This window comes from Thamnophis elegans, chromosome 8 (assembly GCF_009769535.1).
Source record: "Thamnophis elegans isolate rThaEle1 chromosome 8, rThaEle1.pri, whole genome shotgun sequence".
NCBI lineage: Eukaryota > Metazoa > Chordata > Lepidosauria > Squamata > Colubridae > Thamnophis > Thamnophis elegans.
In genome coordinates this window covers 27,313,442-27,327,990 of record NC_045548.1, presented here as the reverse complement: position 1 = coordinate 27,327,990, position 14,549 = coordinate 27,313,442, and the positions used below count along the sequence as shown (strand labels likewise).

Genomic DNA, 14,549 nt, shown 5'->3' with positions numbered 1-14,549 from the left:
TTCAGTTGTCCAGCCCAATTGTGATGAAGGGAAGGAAAAGTCTATATTTTCATATTTAAATGAGTGCACATGCTTGGTGTGTGCATATTTGCACCTTTCTACCCAGCTCAGGGCAATACATATAGTTCTCATGCCAAAACATTTGCCCGCACTTCCATTAAAACTAATGTTCAGTGGAGAATTCCAGAGCAAGAACGTAGAGCTGTAAATCAATGTCTATGTAAAAAATTATGAATCTTGTGCTGCTGGCAAGCCAAAAGACACACTAATTTTGCAGCTGCTAATCTTTGAATGACAAATTCAGAGTGGAACATATTACAACAATATAAAGCAATATATGGGTAATAAATAGGGGGAGTTAGAAATTGTAACAAAAATGATGTAATAGACATAATTGATACTTGCTGGGATGATATTCATGAAAAGCACAAGGCATCTGCTGAGAATCCTACTGTGCCAAGAGCTAAAGTTTCCAAAAATTCTCATTTTTTTACTAATAAAATGCAGATTTTTTTTTATTCAAGCCATTAAGCATCAGAGCAAACAAGCAAGTTACCCCGCCACCCCAGCATTTTTAATTTAAGTATTTTGGCTAGATTCCTTGGTAAGTGATAGCAAGAATGACTTTTGGTTACAGAAGAGAGGGCCATCTCCGTACTTCCTCTTCCATCTTTTCCTGAAGCCTGATTTTTAATCTGGCCTTTCCATTACTGTTAACTTGCAGTTCAAGGCAGAATAGTTTTAGGTCTCTCCAAACATGTATATCTATGGAATATGATGTGACTTTATATGTATACAATCTTTTCTGATTCTCTTAATTGTAGTGGTAACTGTAAACAGTGGCAATTGTCTCAATAGTTAACAAAAATATCATCTGGAGCCCCATCATGCGCTCTGCATTGTTAGTTATTGTCTCTCTATGCTCTATGATTGATTTAATTGATTGATTTATTTATTTAATTTGTATGCCACCCACTCTCAAAGAGACTCAGGGCGGCTCTTCAGCTTTTCCATTTGTCTTTGGGTTGAGCCCAACAATGCTCTTCTTTATTTTTATTTTATATTAATAATTTTGAAATAAAAATATATTTAAAAAAAAGAAATACAAACACTTCCCAGTTTAACTCATGTTTACCAGTCCTACTCTTTGTAAATAAAAGCAACAATTCATATTCAACAATTGCTGATGATTTCATTTTGTTTGTCACCCATTATTTTTTTTGCCAAAAATTTTCAATTCTAGTTTTTCTCCTTTCTTTTTCTTCCCAAAGTCTGCTCTGCTGCCAACTGAATTTCTTTTGCCAGGTCATCTGCATTGGGTCTATGACAATTCACCACAGCCGCCTCACTGTGGCCTACTCGCTATGATCAACTCAACAGGACCAACTTGCTGCAGGACAAGAGTTACACTAATATCAAAGAAATAATAGAATAGAATCATTGAAGAAAGGATGCAAGAGGAGGAGCAGAATGAAATGTGAATGGCAAAAATTGAAATATTTGTTTTATTTATTTTAAATAATTAAATAGAATTGTTAACTTGTCCCACAGTGAGTTTTTCTGTGATTGGCCATGTCCCACGGCGAGTTGGCTGTGGTGAGAGGGCTGTGGCGAATGGGCCATGGCAAGTTGGCCACAACAACTTGGCTATGGCAAGCTGCCCCATTCTATCTGCGTTCCCCATCACCCCCTTCTCCTGTGAGAAACTTCTCTATGTGTTGTGGTCCACTGGTGATCTGTGAAGCTGGCAGCAGAGTTGGACAGTGAGGAGATTGGGGGTGACCATGGACCAGAATCTAAAATAACACCTATCCTCACCTTATTTTCAACAAAGCTAACACACCACACTTGATTGGATTTCGGCCTAGATATATGATGAGCAAGCAGGAGATCATGGCTTGTCATAGGATAGCTAACACTTTCAGTGAAAAAAGAGAAGATTCAAAATGATTTAGACAGGTTTGAGTAGTGGGCTGAAATAAACAGAATGTAATTTAACAGGGAGAAATATAAAGTTCTACATTTGAGAAAAAAAAATAAGAAAGATACAATGGATGAGTAAGGAAGGTCATCACATTTTTTGCACATAGATATTGAACTCCATGAAACTATGATCTATCTTTCACCAATCTTATTTTTCCCATTTATCTCATATAAAAGTTTTTGTATGTCATCCTTAAGAGGATAAATTATCTTAAAGTTTCCTCTACACTCTCAAATCTGTTTTTATTTTATGTCACTTTGATTTTTTTGCTCTATCACTTTTGCATAAGCATGGGTAATTAAAAAAAACTTCCATCTAAACTAATAAGTCACCTATACATGCTCACCATCACTGATTCAAATATATTTTAATATTTTTTGAAATTGAAATGCAAACTCAGTTGGTTTACGTATCTCACTCTTGGCATTAAAAAATAGGATCAGGCTGAGTTGACCGGAAGTTCTTCAGCTGGACAGACATGGGGGGTGTGAGCTCTGAAGAGTCTCACATGAACTCTGTCTAACAAACCAATGCCAAGATCCTTTTGGATCAGAACTTTCCTGGGGGGTGGGGTGAAGAAGGGGCAGCGTCTCATCAGACCCAGAGGGAGTGCAACAGGTCCCTCTTAGGTCAGAAATTTGCCCTCTGAATTGGTGTCAGGGCGGCAGCATGGCAACATGACTGCACAAGAAGCTGACTTCAGGCCAAAGCAACTGAACAGTAGTGTGCAGGAGATGAGATGAAAGCCTGGTAAGAAGATGTAATTAACCCACATTCATAAATCAGAATTTGGAAAAGGCAAAGAACCTTGAGAGTATAAATAAATAATATTGATGGACAGATCGAGATTTTGGCAAAAAGAAAGAAAGAAGGGGAAAAATGGAGGGTTGAATCACTAGCCCAAAAGTGAGCCATTTGCTTTAAACAATTTGGACAAAAAGGAGAAAGCAGAGAAGTGACAGACCCATTCAAACACTATAAATTTTTAAAAGAGACTAGGAAGGTGAAACGGAAACCAAAACATACTGAGGAGATTTGCTTCTTTCGAGTTTCTTCTAACTACTATATCTTAAGCAACTCCAATTAGTGAGAAAAGGAATGTAACAAGGGAGAAAAAACTCAAGAAGAAAGCACTATTTTCTCACTCATAACCTAATCTTGTCTGTGCAGCAAACGGAATGCGAAACTCTGAGCAGAAAGTTTTAATTAACCAATTGCCATAAATCAGAATTTGGAAAATCAGGAGGCGAAGAGAAACATACCGGAGATTTGCTGTATTTTGATTTTGTTCCAATTAATATATTTTCAGAAACTATAACCAATGAGAGGCAGAAGGTAACAAGGGAAAAAATTAATAAAATCAAGACCCGGGAAAATACGAAGGGTGTTTTTTTTTGCTGAAGGGAGAACAAAACATCAAGATATTTATGTATGTATGTATGTATTTATTAATTAATTAAATAAATAAATTTATATGCCGCCCAATCCCGAAGGACTCCGGGTGGCTTACAAAAAGTATAAGAAAAAAATACACATAACGATAAAAGAAAACAATTTAAAAACAACAAACACCCTCATACATTTATTCTAGTCGGGGCTGGACCTCAACAATGAGGTCAACAGCCCCAGGCCTGCCGGAACAGCCAAGTTTTTACAGCTTTCCTGAAGGCCATGAGAGTGGGTATGGTCCGGATTTCCGGGGGGAGCTGGTTCCAGATAGCCCCCGCCTCACTTCCACATCAGATGAACTAGCTAAATTTATTGATGGTAAGAGGATAATAATATACATGTGGTTATTTGTTATGAAATGAAAAAATAAAAAAAACTTTATATATCTATATAAAATAGGATCAGGCTGACTTTCTTTTTAGTCTTTCCAATACAACGACATGTTGGAAAGAAATTATGTAAAGGGGATCATGACTCTATCAGTCAACATAACTCTCTGAAAATGGAACAGAACAGGACTAAAATTGGTTAGCAGGGAGATGTCAGCTAAAGGAAAAAATGAGTTAAAATTGGCTATATGCCAGGGGCTGTCAACAAAAGCAAAAGATATCAACAATGAAAATCCCAGAGATTTCCCCTTACTACAACCTCATGGAATTGGCAGTTAGGCAGCAGTGTTGAATGTGGCCAACTCCTTCTTTCTAATCATCTTTCCTCTGAGGAGAGCTATTATTTAGTCAAAAAGAATTCCAGAAGCCATGTTCTGAAATTTCCTACTTTGTTATTATTTCCATACCAAGAGATTATGTAAAAGATAAGGGACTCAGTTTGTCATCAAATATAAGATGCAAAAATAAATACTGAACTAAAAAAAATGTCTCTAGTTATCCAGTATCAAAGACTTGATATTACTTGTGCTCTGTGGATGAGTTGAATATAGAAATAGACGGACAATTGCAAAAGTATCGTCCAGGGGAAAAATAACAAAAGTAGTTTCATGAAAAGCAGAGCCAACGACAGCAGCAGAATGTAGAGCCAGTGAGGAGACCAGATGTTTGATAAAACAAGGAGAGGATCTGAGATTAGCTTCTTACAAGGAATTGCAAGACAGTGATATCTGGAGGGTTTAAAGCTCCAGTGAGGGAACAATTTATCTTGCTGAAAATGCAGTTAGCACTTTGAAAGGACACAGAGTCCTTCCTGTTCTAAGGAAGTACTAAGCAAATACTTCCTTTTCTAATAACTTTCTGAGATTGCTTGTTAACTGTTTTTCTGCTGCGAGGAACCTTGAAATTAATAGGTTTTACAGCACCAGGTAAGTTTTCTTAAATCTTTAGTGAAAGTAGCTTTAAATGTAAATTTAGGGACTTACATTTCTTTTGAATAAATAGCAAAATATGATTGGAAAGTTTATTTTAGAAGGTTACAAATGGGTCCAGATAAATTAATTATAAAGAATCCTTCCCCAAAGGAAAATGTTTTGTTTTGAATTCTTTTTTATAAAGCATAAAATTAAAACATGGACACTAAAGGGAATTAGAAGAAACTAAAGACTACAATTAAAAGAGATGATCACTCAAACTTGACTTACAAATACAAAATTATTTCCAGGGATAAAGATCAAGACTGCTAGAAGAAAAGCAAGAAATATAAAATTGGTTTAATTAATCATGGTTAATATAGATATACGATGGATATGAGCTGTGGTGGCTCATTCGTTAGAATGAAGTATTGCAGGCTAATTCTGCTGATTGCCAGTTCAAGCCTTCCTTCTTCCTAGGTCAATAAAAAGAGAACTCAGATTGTTGGGGACAATATTCTGACTCTGTAAACCGCTTAGAGAGGGCTGTAAAGTACTATGAAGTGATATATGTCTAAGTGCTATTACTATTGCTATATGTCATTATCTCAAACCTTAATGTATTTTTGGTGTCATTGAGACAGAAATGTTTTGTAAATTTATTTATAGATAAGAGATACGGTATAGGAAGAAGAGATCATTTGTTGTTTTTTAAGATAAAGTGTTACTAAATTATTTATAATTGTCATGGAGGAAGACCTTTCTATATATTTCTTTTTTTCTTTACAATATTCTTTTTTCTTTTTTAATTTTATGTACCTATTTTTCTTTTATTAAATGTAATAACGTTTATTATTGTAGTAATCTTTATATAAAATTACGATAAAATAATTGCAATGACATGTAGCTGTTTTTTTACTGAATATTATATAAGTAAATACATACATACAGTATGTAAGTACCGTGTTTTCCCCAAAATAAGACAGGGTCTTATTTTCTTTTGCCACACGAAATATGGCCTTCGGCTTATTATAGGGGGAAGGCTTATTATTTTCTGGGGCAGGTGAGAAGCAAGGCGCTACTTTTACCTTTCCAGGTCCATCGTGTTCCTCACCATTGTGTCCAGGGAAGCCGCTGGTAAAAAAAAAACCTTCCGGCGAATTCAATCAAACTTCTTGAAGTTGCGGGAAGGGTTTTTTTTTAACCAGGGGCTTCCCTGGACACAATGGCGAGGAACACGAAGGACCTGGAAAGGTAAGAGGCGCGCCTCACAGCCCAACACCCCCCACCTTGCCCCAATGGTAAAGACAGCCTGCCTGGTTCCCTTCCCCGCTGCCCTTTTAACGAGGGGTGACAGATGGGTGGGGGGGGGGAAGCGAGGCATGCCTCTTACCTTTCCAGGTCCGTTGCGTTCCTCGCCCTTTCGTCCAGTGAATCCCCTTGTAAAAAAAACCTCATGAGTTCAACTCGCAAGTTTTTTTTTACAAGGGGCTTCACTGGGCGAAAGGGTGAGGAACAGAGTGGAGCTGTCAGTCTCTGGTAGCGCTAGGACGCACGTCTCGCTTCTCCCCCCCACCTGCCACCCCTCGCTAAAGGGTGGCAGGGAAGGGAACCAGGCAGGCTGCCTTTACCATTGGGGTGGGCAGTGTTTTTTTGTGTGAGAAGGAACAGGCGGGAGAGGGTGATCGCATTGCTGGCCTGCTGTTCTTTTTGCGGAGGGCTCTTTTTGCGTGGGAGGGAAGGGTGGGGGGTGGAAGCACTTTGCTTTGCCTGCTGCTGTTTTTGCGGCGGGCTCTTTTTGCATGGGAAGGAAGGACGGGGGATGGAAGTACTTTGCTTCGCCTGCCACTGTTTTTGCGATGGGCCCTCTTTTTGCCTTGCAAGCTGTACTGGTAGGTGGTACAGTGGTAATGGCGGAGATGCGCTTATGTAGTTATTTTTTGGGGAGGGCTTATTATGGCGCATGCTGTGAAAAGCCCGATTGGGCTTATTAGCAGGGCATGTCTTATTTTTGGGGAAACACGGTATGTACCGTATTTTTCGGAGTATAAGATGCACCTTTTTCCCCTCAAAAAAGAGGTTGAAAATCTGGAGGGGAGGATCCAATTCCACAACAACACGAATGTGCGGTCTCGATGCTCCGAGACTGCAGCCGATACTTTTGGTTTTGGACAGTGATTATCTTACTTTTTAAATGCTATCTTCATGGATGGAATTTATGCTAGCCTTTTGAAACGGATGGATTAAATTTTCTTCTTCTATTTTTTCTTTGATTGTTCTCTGTAACCTATGGACTAAAGTTTTCCTTTCATTGCTGTGGGTGTTTTTCTAACCCATTTAAAGATTGGACTCTTTTTTCTAACTTGAAATACAAAAAAGATACAAGATAAATAAGGAAATTTGCAATGGTAACACCGCTGCTTGGGGGCTGGAGGGTTTGTGTATTGGAAATGGAACACTTTTTTTTTCTTCGCTGATTGTTTTGGCTTGGCACTGCAAGGTCTTACTGCTTTATTACTGGTTATAAAGAGTGATAAGAAGGGAAGCATACAGATGTCCCTTTGAAGTATATCTCTAACCAGAGAAAAATGAAAACAAACATTTTTGTGAATCTATGTTTAATTTTTTTAACCTTCCAAGCTAGAGCAGCTGTCTTTGTTAGCTGGACAGAATGGCACAATCTCAAGAGCAAACAGAAATCTTGAGCTTGCAAAAGATATTTTCAGAAATACAGAAATTATCAAATACATATGAGAGGATAGGGAAGAATTTGGAAGACTGAGAGCATATAACAGCAAAATATGATGAAGAAGTTGAGGATGTTTATCAAATGCAAAATGTGGTGGTTAAAACTCAAAAAATTGAAGTGGAAAATGAATATAAAGAGATTAAATTTGCTGATATTTATGGTGATTGGCTGGTCTCTGAAAATGGAAAGAGTGGAATACTGAAAAAGGAATTAAAGGGATGGGAAATTTATCTCAGAGGGCAAGATACAGAAGAAGAATCTATGGATTTTAAGAGAGAAATTTTATTAGCAATAGCATTGATAACACTACTGACAATCAAAGATAAGCTGATTAAGGAAACAGAAGAAGGGCATCAAGATTACATGAGAGATCTTATAAACAAGGAGTTGCTAAGAGGAGTCCATACAAAGTTGATTAAGGAGATGATTAGAGGACTGGCACCACAAATGGCAGAAGATATGAGACTGTTTTGCTATTGGAAAGATACAGGTTGATAGATGGAAGAATATAATTTAAAACTAGTTAAACTTAGTGAAATTTATTGACAATAGATATAGTTTAAATAAATAATTGATAATGTTACTAATGTATACAATGTGTAGTGTTATGATGAGTATAATTGGATATGAATATTGAATGGTACCCATGTAAGGAAGATTAGAAATCCCTTTGGATTATACATAAAGGTTAATTAAAAAAAGAACCAAGTTAGATACAGTTAAAGTTTTGATTATTAGGTGGAAAATGTTATGATACAGGATATAGTCAAATAAAGGAGGGATAAGAATAACAACGTATATATAGATATGAGTATAATATAAGGAAACTGGATGTAAATTTTAAACAGTGATTTGGAAAGGAGGATTAGAAAACTTTGTTAAATATTATGGATGTTTAACTAGAATAGGACATAAGGATTTAGTGTTAGTGGAGGATTTTAGAAATAATAATTGAAAGGCCAGTATGTGGTTATGTATTAAATTTTGGTATATTTTATGATGAAGGACGCTTAAACAATTATAGTCAAATGAAAATGGAGATATGATGATGGTGACATGTATAAATATTTGAGTTAAAATGCTTGAGTTAATATGAATTATGTTTTGACTGTGGAAGAGATGCATGAAAGTCTTTTTGTAACCAACTGATACACACTTTCTACAGCATGTAAAGAAGGATATTGTGTTTGTTTTAAATTAAAAATTTAAAAAAATATTTAAAAAAAGAGGCTGAAAATCTGGGTGTGTCTTATACACTGAATGCAGCATTTTTTTGCCTCCTGAAACCCCGCCCCTTCACCAAAATGGCCATGCATAGCTTTTAGGAGCCTTGCAGAATGCTCCTGGGGGCTGGGGAGGTCAAAAATGAGCAAAAAATGGGCCATATTTTGCTCAATTTTGTCCCCCCCAGCCGCCAGGAGCACTCTATAAACCTCCTAAAGGCTATTCATGCCATTTTTTGGGGGGGAAAAAAAAGTGTGCAAAACCTTTTTTTTTTTTTTTTTTTTAATTGCTCCTTCAAAACCTTGATGCGTCTTATACTCCTTATACTCCGGTGCATCTTATACTCTGAAAAATACGGTATGTGTGTGTGTGTGTGTGTACACACAGACACATCACACACATATATGTACATGGTTATTTATACCATTTATCATGCTACTCTTTTTTGTTATTTTTAATGTATTTTTATACATTTTTCTGTTGTATTTAATTAAATAAAGGAAACAAAATTTCACTTTTTAAAAAGTGCCTCATGAAGATACAACGGATGGCTAATATATTTGCTAATATAATTTTACTAAAATAAAATAAAACCTTTGCAATCATTTTGTATAAGGTTGATAGCAATCACAGATAATAAAGCAAATGTAGTCTGCTGAAGGCTAGCACCACAGGATTACAAGTAAGCATTATCAGATATTAATCCGAGTCAGAATAATTATTTTGAATTTTTGAATTAAAATAGAAAATAAAATGTACTTTTAAATATCTAAATATGTCACAAGGAAACTAACACAAAATTTACTTCATATAAAAATGAAGTAAACTTTTTGAAAAACTCCCCTTCTGTAGAAACAGCAGCAATTCACTTGAAAGTACCATATTTTTCAGAGTATAAGACGCACTGGATTATAAAACGCACCAAGGTTTTGAAGAGGCAATTTTTTTAAAAAAGTAGGTAGGTAGATAGTGGGATAGACAGGGAGAGAAAGAGAGAGAAATACAGTAGGTAGGTAGGGAGAGAGAGAGGGTAGATAGGTAGGTAAGTAGAGGTATATAGAGAGAGAAACAGAAAGAGATAGAGTGAAATACAGTAGATAGGTGGGAGAGAGAGAGACAGTAGGTAGATTAGTAGGTAGAGGGATAGAGAGAGATAAATATATATAGAGATAAATACAGTAGATAGGTAGGGAGAGAGAGAGAGAGTAGTTAGTTAGTTAGTTAGTTAGATAAAGGGGGAGAGAGAGAGAGAAATACAGTAGGTAGGTATAGAGATAAAGAGAGTGCGTAGGTAGGTAGGTAGAGGGATAGAGAGAGAAATACAGTAGATAGGTAAGTGTTTCTGCTGGCACAGCACTTGATCAATGTAATTCTCACCAATCAATTAAAGAGCTTTCCAAAAGGAAAAAAAAAGTTTTTGCACTCTGCAAACCTCTCCAAAATGGCCCGTTTTTCATGAAAACGGTCCCTTTTTTTTTCAAAAAAGGCACGAATAGCCTTGGGGGGGCTTGCAGAGTGCTCGGGGGGGGGCAAAAATGAGCAAAAAACAGCCCATTTTTCATGAAAATGGGCCTGTTTTTTTGTCAAAAAAATTGCATGCATAGACTTATGGGGGCTTATAGTGTGCTGCTGTGGGTGGGGGGGGAACAGCCCATTTTTTGCTCATTTCTGCCCTTCCCAGCCCCCAGGAGCTCTCTGAAAGCCTCCATAAGGGTATGCACAGCCATTTTGGTGAAGGGGCGGGGCTTCGGGGGCAAAAAATGCTGTATTCGATGTATAAAACGCACCCAGATTTTCAGACTCTTTTTTGAGGAAAAAAGGTTCGTCTTATACTCCGAAAAATATGGTATGTATTATAATTGTGCATTCTTTATTGTCATCAACAATTTTAGTACCACCGTCTTAAAAATTCTTTGGGAAATATTTCCAGTACTTTTTTTAAAAGATTGAATTGCAACTGATAATTTTTCATCTGATATCTCTGCAAAACTGCATGTGTTAGCATTTTGTTGGCAGAAGAAACAGCAATATCTCCATGGAAATGTAACATGAACATTTCTGCTAAACTAAAAATCTTCACTTTTCAAATTTAAGTATTTTAGAGCTTTAGCTTTGTATCTTGTTGCTGTTTATATATAGCAGTTGTAAACCACTTGTGCATTACATTATGTAATTTCATGTACCATCTGTCTAAAGCAGGGGTGTCAAATTCAAGGCCCGGGGGCCAGGTCAGGCCCACAGGCTACTTAGATTTGGTTTGCAGGCCACCCTGGAAATAGTGAAGGACCGGCTCCGAAATGGAGGTTGGGAGCCCATTTCTGCTGGCAGAGCCCTCGGGCTACCATAGGCGTCCCCAACACGAGTGATGTCAAACTGGCCACATCCTCTGACCATGCCCTCCCTCAAGGTCAAACACAACCCTGATGCAGCCCTCAATGAAATCAAGTTTCACACCCCTGGTCTAAAGTCTTGTTTATATTTATCATCTTCTCACTAAGAAGAAAATGGTATTAACATTACTGTTTCCATCATTCAAGAGCTTTTCCATCAAAAGTATTTTTTTCATCATTCAAGTAATAGCACTACATTCTATATAGGTGATAATTCACGGATTTAACTAGCTCTGTCTTTTTCTTCTGTTAGATTCACAGGCCATGTTCTGTTAAACCCTAATGCTTTTATCTGTACACTTAAAAATCAAGAAACATTAATCTGCATGGGGAGTTTATGAAGAGCAGTAAATGAACCAATTTAATCTGAACAGTTTTATTTGCCTGATAATTATTTTTATTCCCCTCCTCCCTTACCAGCAAACATTACCATCTGAAGGAAAAAATAACAACAGCTTCTCACTTCCTAGTAGGATAATGGGAGTAAAAGAGCGGAGGTGTGATTTCATGATCACAGCAAGCTGTGTTTTATTCAGAATTTTAACTATAATGTTCAAAAAGTGTTCTGTAACCACATGGAAACCATGGCATGGGGAACAGATTGTAGGAGGAAGATTGTGAGGTGGGCTAAGGAGAAAATATATTAAAAGAAATCAGAAAGTATTTTTGCTTATGTAATGTGACCACAATGCAGCTCTGATTTTATACTTAAATAAAAAGCACTGTGGATAGTGAAATACTCTGCCTCCTTATCATTCCACAAAAAAGTATGATTTATATTATACATCTAGTATTAGAAAATGTTGGGAATGTGTAGTATTAAAAATCTGAAATGCAGCAATATTCCATGCAGTAAAGGGGAAATGTGGTCATAAGACTAGAATACATAAATTCGTTCCTTCTTGCCTTAAAACCTATAGAAATTATGTTGCCGTGTCTTTTTAATGCAGTCAGTTTTGGGCTATTATCTGCGATTGAAAAATCAGAGGCAGTTTAAGTAAATGGAAATAAATCCATACTGATTAAGAGTGTTCTGATTCATAAAATGATTTTTTATTTCTTAGATCTATATATGTACTAAGAATCTGGACTTCTAAAAATTTTGCAATGTAGTTTACAATTGAAAATATGCAATAAACTTACATTAAATAAAATTAGTTGCAAAAATAAGGAGTGCTTTTTGAAAAATAAATATTAAAAATGCCATAATTACAGAAAAATGTGCTCCAAAATCTGTATTGGAAGAGTTAAAATTGCATGACTTTTCAAGTGGGTAATTTAGAATGCTTTAAAAAATAAAATAATAATACTGATACAGAAACAGGAATAGAATATGATTTTACAATTTTAAAGGTTAGAAATTATGTATATCTGCTGTCTATTCCTTGTAATTCCTATTAGTCTGGTCTGAGCAAAAATATTTGCTATCACCAGTATTAAAACAAAAATTGATTTAATTTTAATAGAAACCAAATTAATTAAAGTTTTTAATATATGAACAAAAAAGAAAAATGATCTTTAATTTAAACATTCTGTACTTCAACAGAATCATTAAAAAAAGGCAATTGTCACCATTATTCTGCAGAAAAACAAAGAAACAAAAACATCAGGGATAGCTATGTCTAATTCAGTGTTTCTCAACCTTGGCAACTTGAAGGTGTCCGGACTTCAACTCCCAGAATTCCCCAGCCAGCGAATGCTGGCTGGGGAATTCTGGGAATTGAAGTCCGGGCATCTTCAAGTTGCCAAGGTTGAGAAACACTGGTCTAATTAACAGGAATTTCCAGCAAATTAGTATTAACCTTTTTGGGAATGCCTACCATCTTATCCAATATCTATGCCAACTGATGGCAATGAGAATAGAGCAAAGTCTCAGTTGTAGATGGTGAGCTTCATTGGCATTTGTCTTTTCATGTAACAGGGAATCACAAAAACAACCTATTATTCATAGGTTTTATTTTTGTAAGCCGCCCGGAGTCCTTTGGGATTGGGCGGCATATAAATGTGTCTAATAAATAAATAAATAAATAGCAGGTAATACACATTATTTACCCAAATTGTAACTTAGACAACATCATAACATATAAACTGGTAACACAGGTACGCTCCTACTCATTTCCATAATTGGTGGTCCAGAAATCTCACCATCTGATCATTTTTTGAATTTGTGTCTTAGAATAATTGTTGTTAAAACAGACTTACTTGAGGGTTGTGAGCTCTGTAAGTGATGGCTGGGTGGCCTTAAGATAGCTCTCTCTGCGTGCAGCAATCTTTGGAGATAGCTTTGGGCTAGTGTCCGAGTCACCACTGTCATCATCTCCCATGGCTTTAATGTAGCTGCCACTACGCATTCGCCGACAAGGAATTTCTTCATCTTTGCCACAAGGAGTATATCCAGACCATTCATCTTGAGGAACCTACAATGCAAACATTAATCTTATCAGCTTTCTCAAAGAACTGTTGTGCTAAATCCAAGCTTGTCAAACTCTCCCAGAAGCAGTGTAGGGTCAGGGGAAGCTATAGCTGATTCTTTGAGTATATCACGATATATTATACCATAAAGTAAATTTCTTTGTGCACATTCATTGCAATAGTCATCACAAATGAACTGCTTAAACTGTTCAGCAGAGTGCGCAAAACTAATAAGATTCTTATAAATGAAATCTCAAGCTCTCATTGTGCATTACTGAAGTTTTTGTATGCAATCCTGATCATATCTTTAACCTTCTCTGATGGGCAAAGTGACAAAGAGACTCAATCAAATTCTCAAAACCTTTTGTGGATGGAGTAGTACTACTAACTTCTCTAGGATTCAGCTACTTTGAGCTATTAAATGGGAACTTTATCAAAAGCTTAATGGGCTACATAAACATGGTACTGTGACATGTCTAAAATTAAAATTTCTAGGATCCAATCTGGGTCAGTCACTGGGACCAGAGGTTTAGTCTTTCGACCTTTTGAAATCGTGCTGAAGCCCATCCTCAAGGATCTTCTCTCTAACAGAACTTCCCTGAGAATCGGCCCCAGCATGAGTCCAAAAACTCAAAAGATTAAACCTCTGGTCCCAGTGACTAACCCAGATTGGATCCGGCAACATTATTCTGGAACATGAATAAGATTTCTAGCTGGTCTTGGATTTGCTGATTAAGTTTATAATTATAATACAAAAATTTATCAGTATGGATTTATTAATCCAGATATTTACAGATTAATTTAAGATTTACAATTAGTGTGATTCAAATCTTCAGAAGGAATAAGTTGGGTTCCATCTGATGAAATTACATATTAGAAAAATGAAATCAAAAATAAGAAATTTCTAACAGTAATCAGTAAACATATCACAGAATCCCACTCTTCTGGATACTGATCTATTATGCCTGTTACAATAATACTGATTTATATCTACAGGTAATGTTCAGGTTACAATTACAATTGGGAATGGAATTTCCATCT

General features: G+C 36.4%; 1 protein-coding gene across 2 annotated transcripts in view; it reads right to left on the bottom strand.

The window, feature by feature from the left end:
• The window catches only part of DLGAP1 (DLG associated protein 1), a 211,405-nt gene that overhangs the window by 75,451 nt on the left and 121,405 nt on the right, over window positions 1-14,549 (bottom strand). For both annotated transcript variants that reach the window (XM_032222208.1, XM_032222209.1), the window contains exon 2: window positions 13,299-13,513. In XM_032222208.1, coding sequence (XP_032078099.1) covers window positions 13,299-13,513 — 215 coding nt within the window. The remainder of the gene's footprint in view (window positions 1-13,298; window positions 13,514-14,549) is intronic.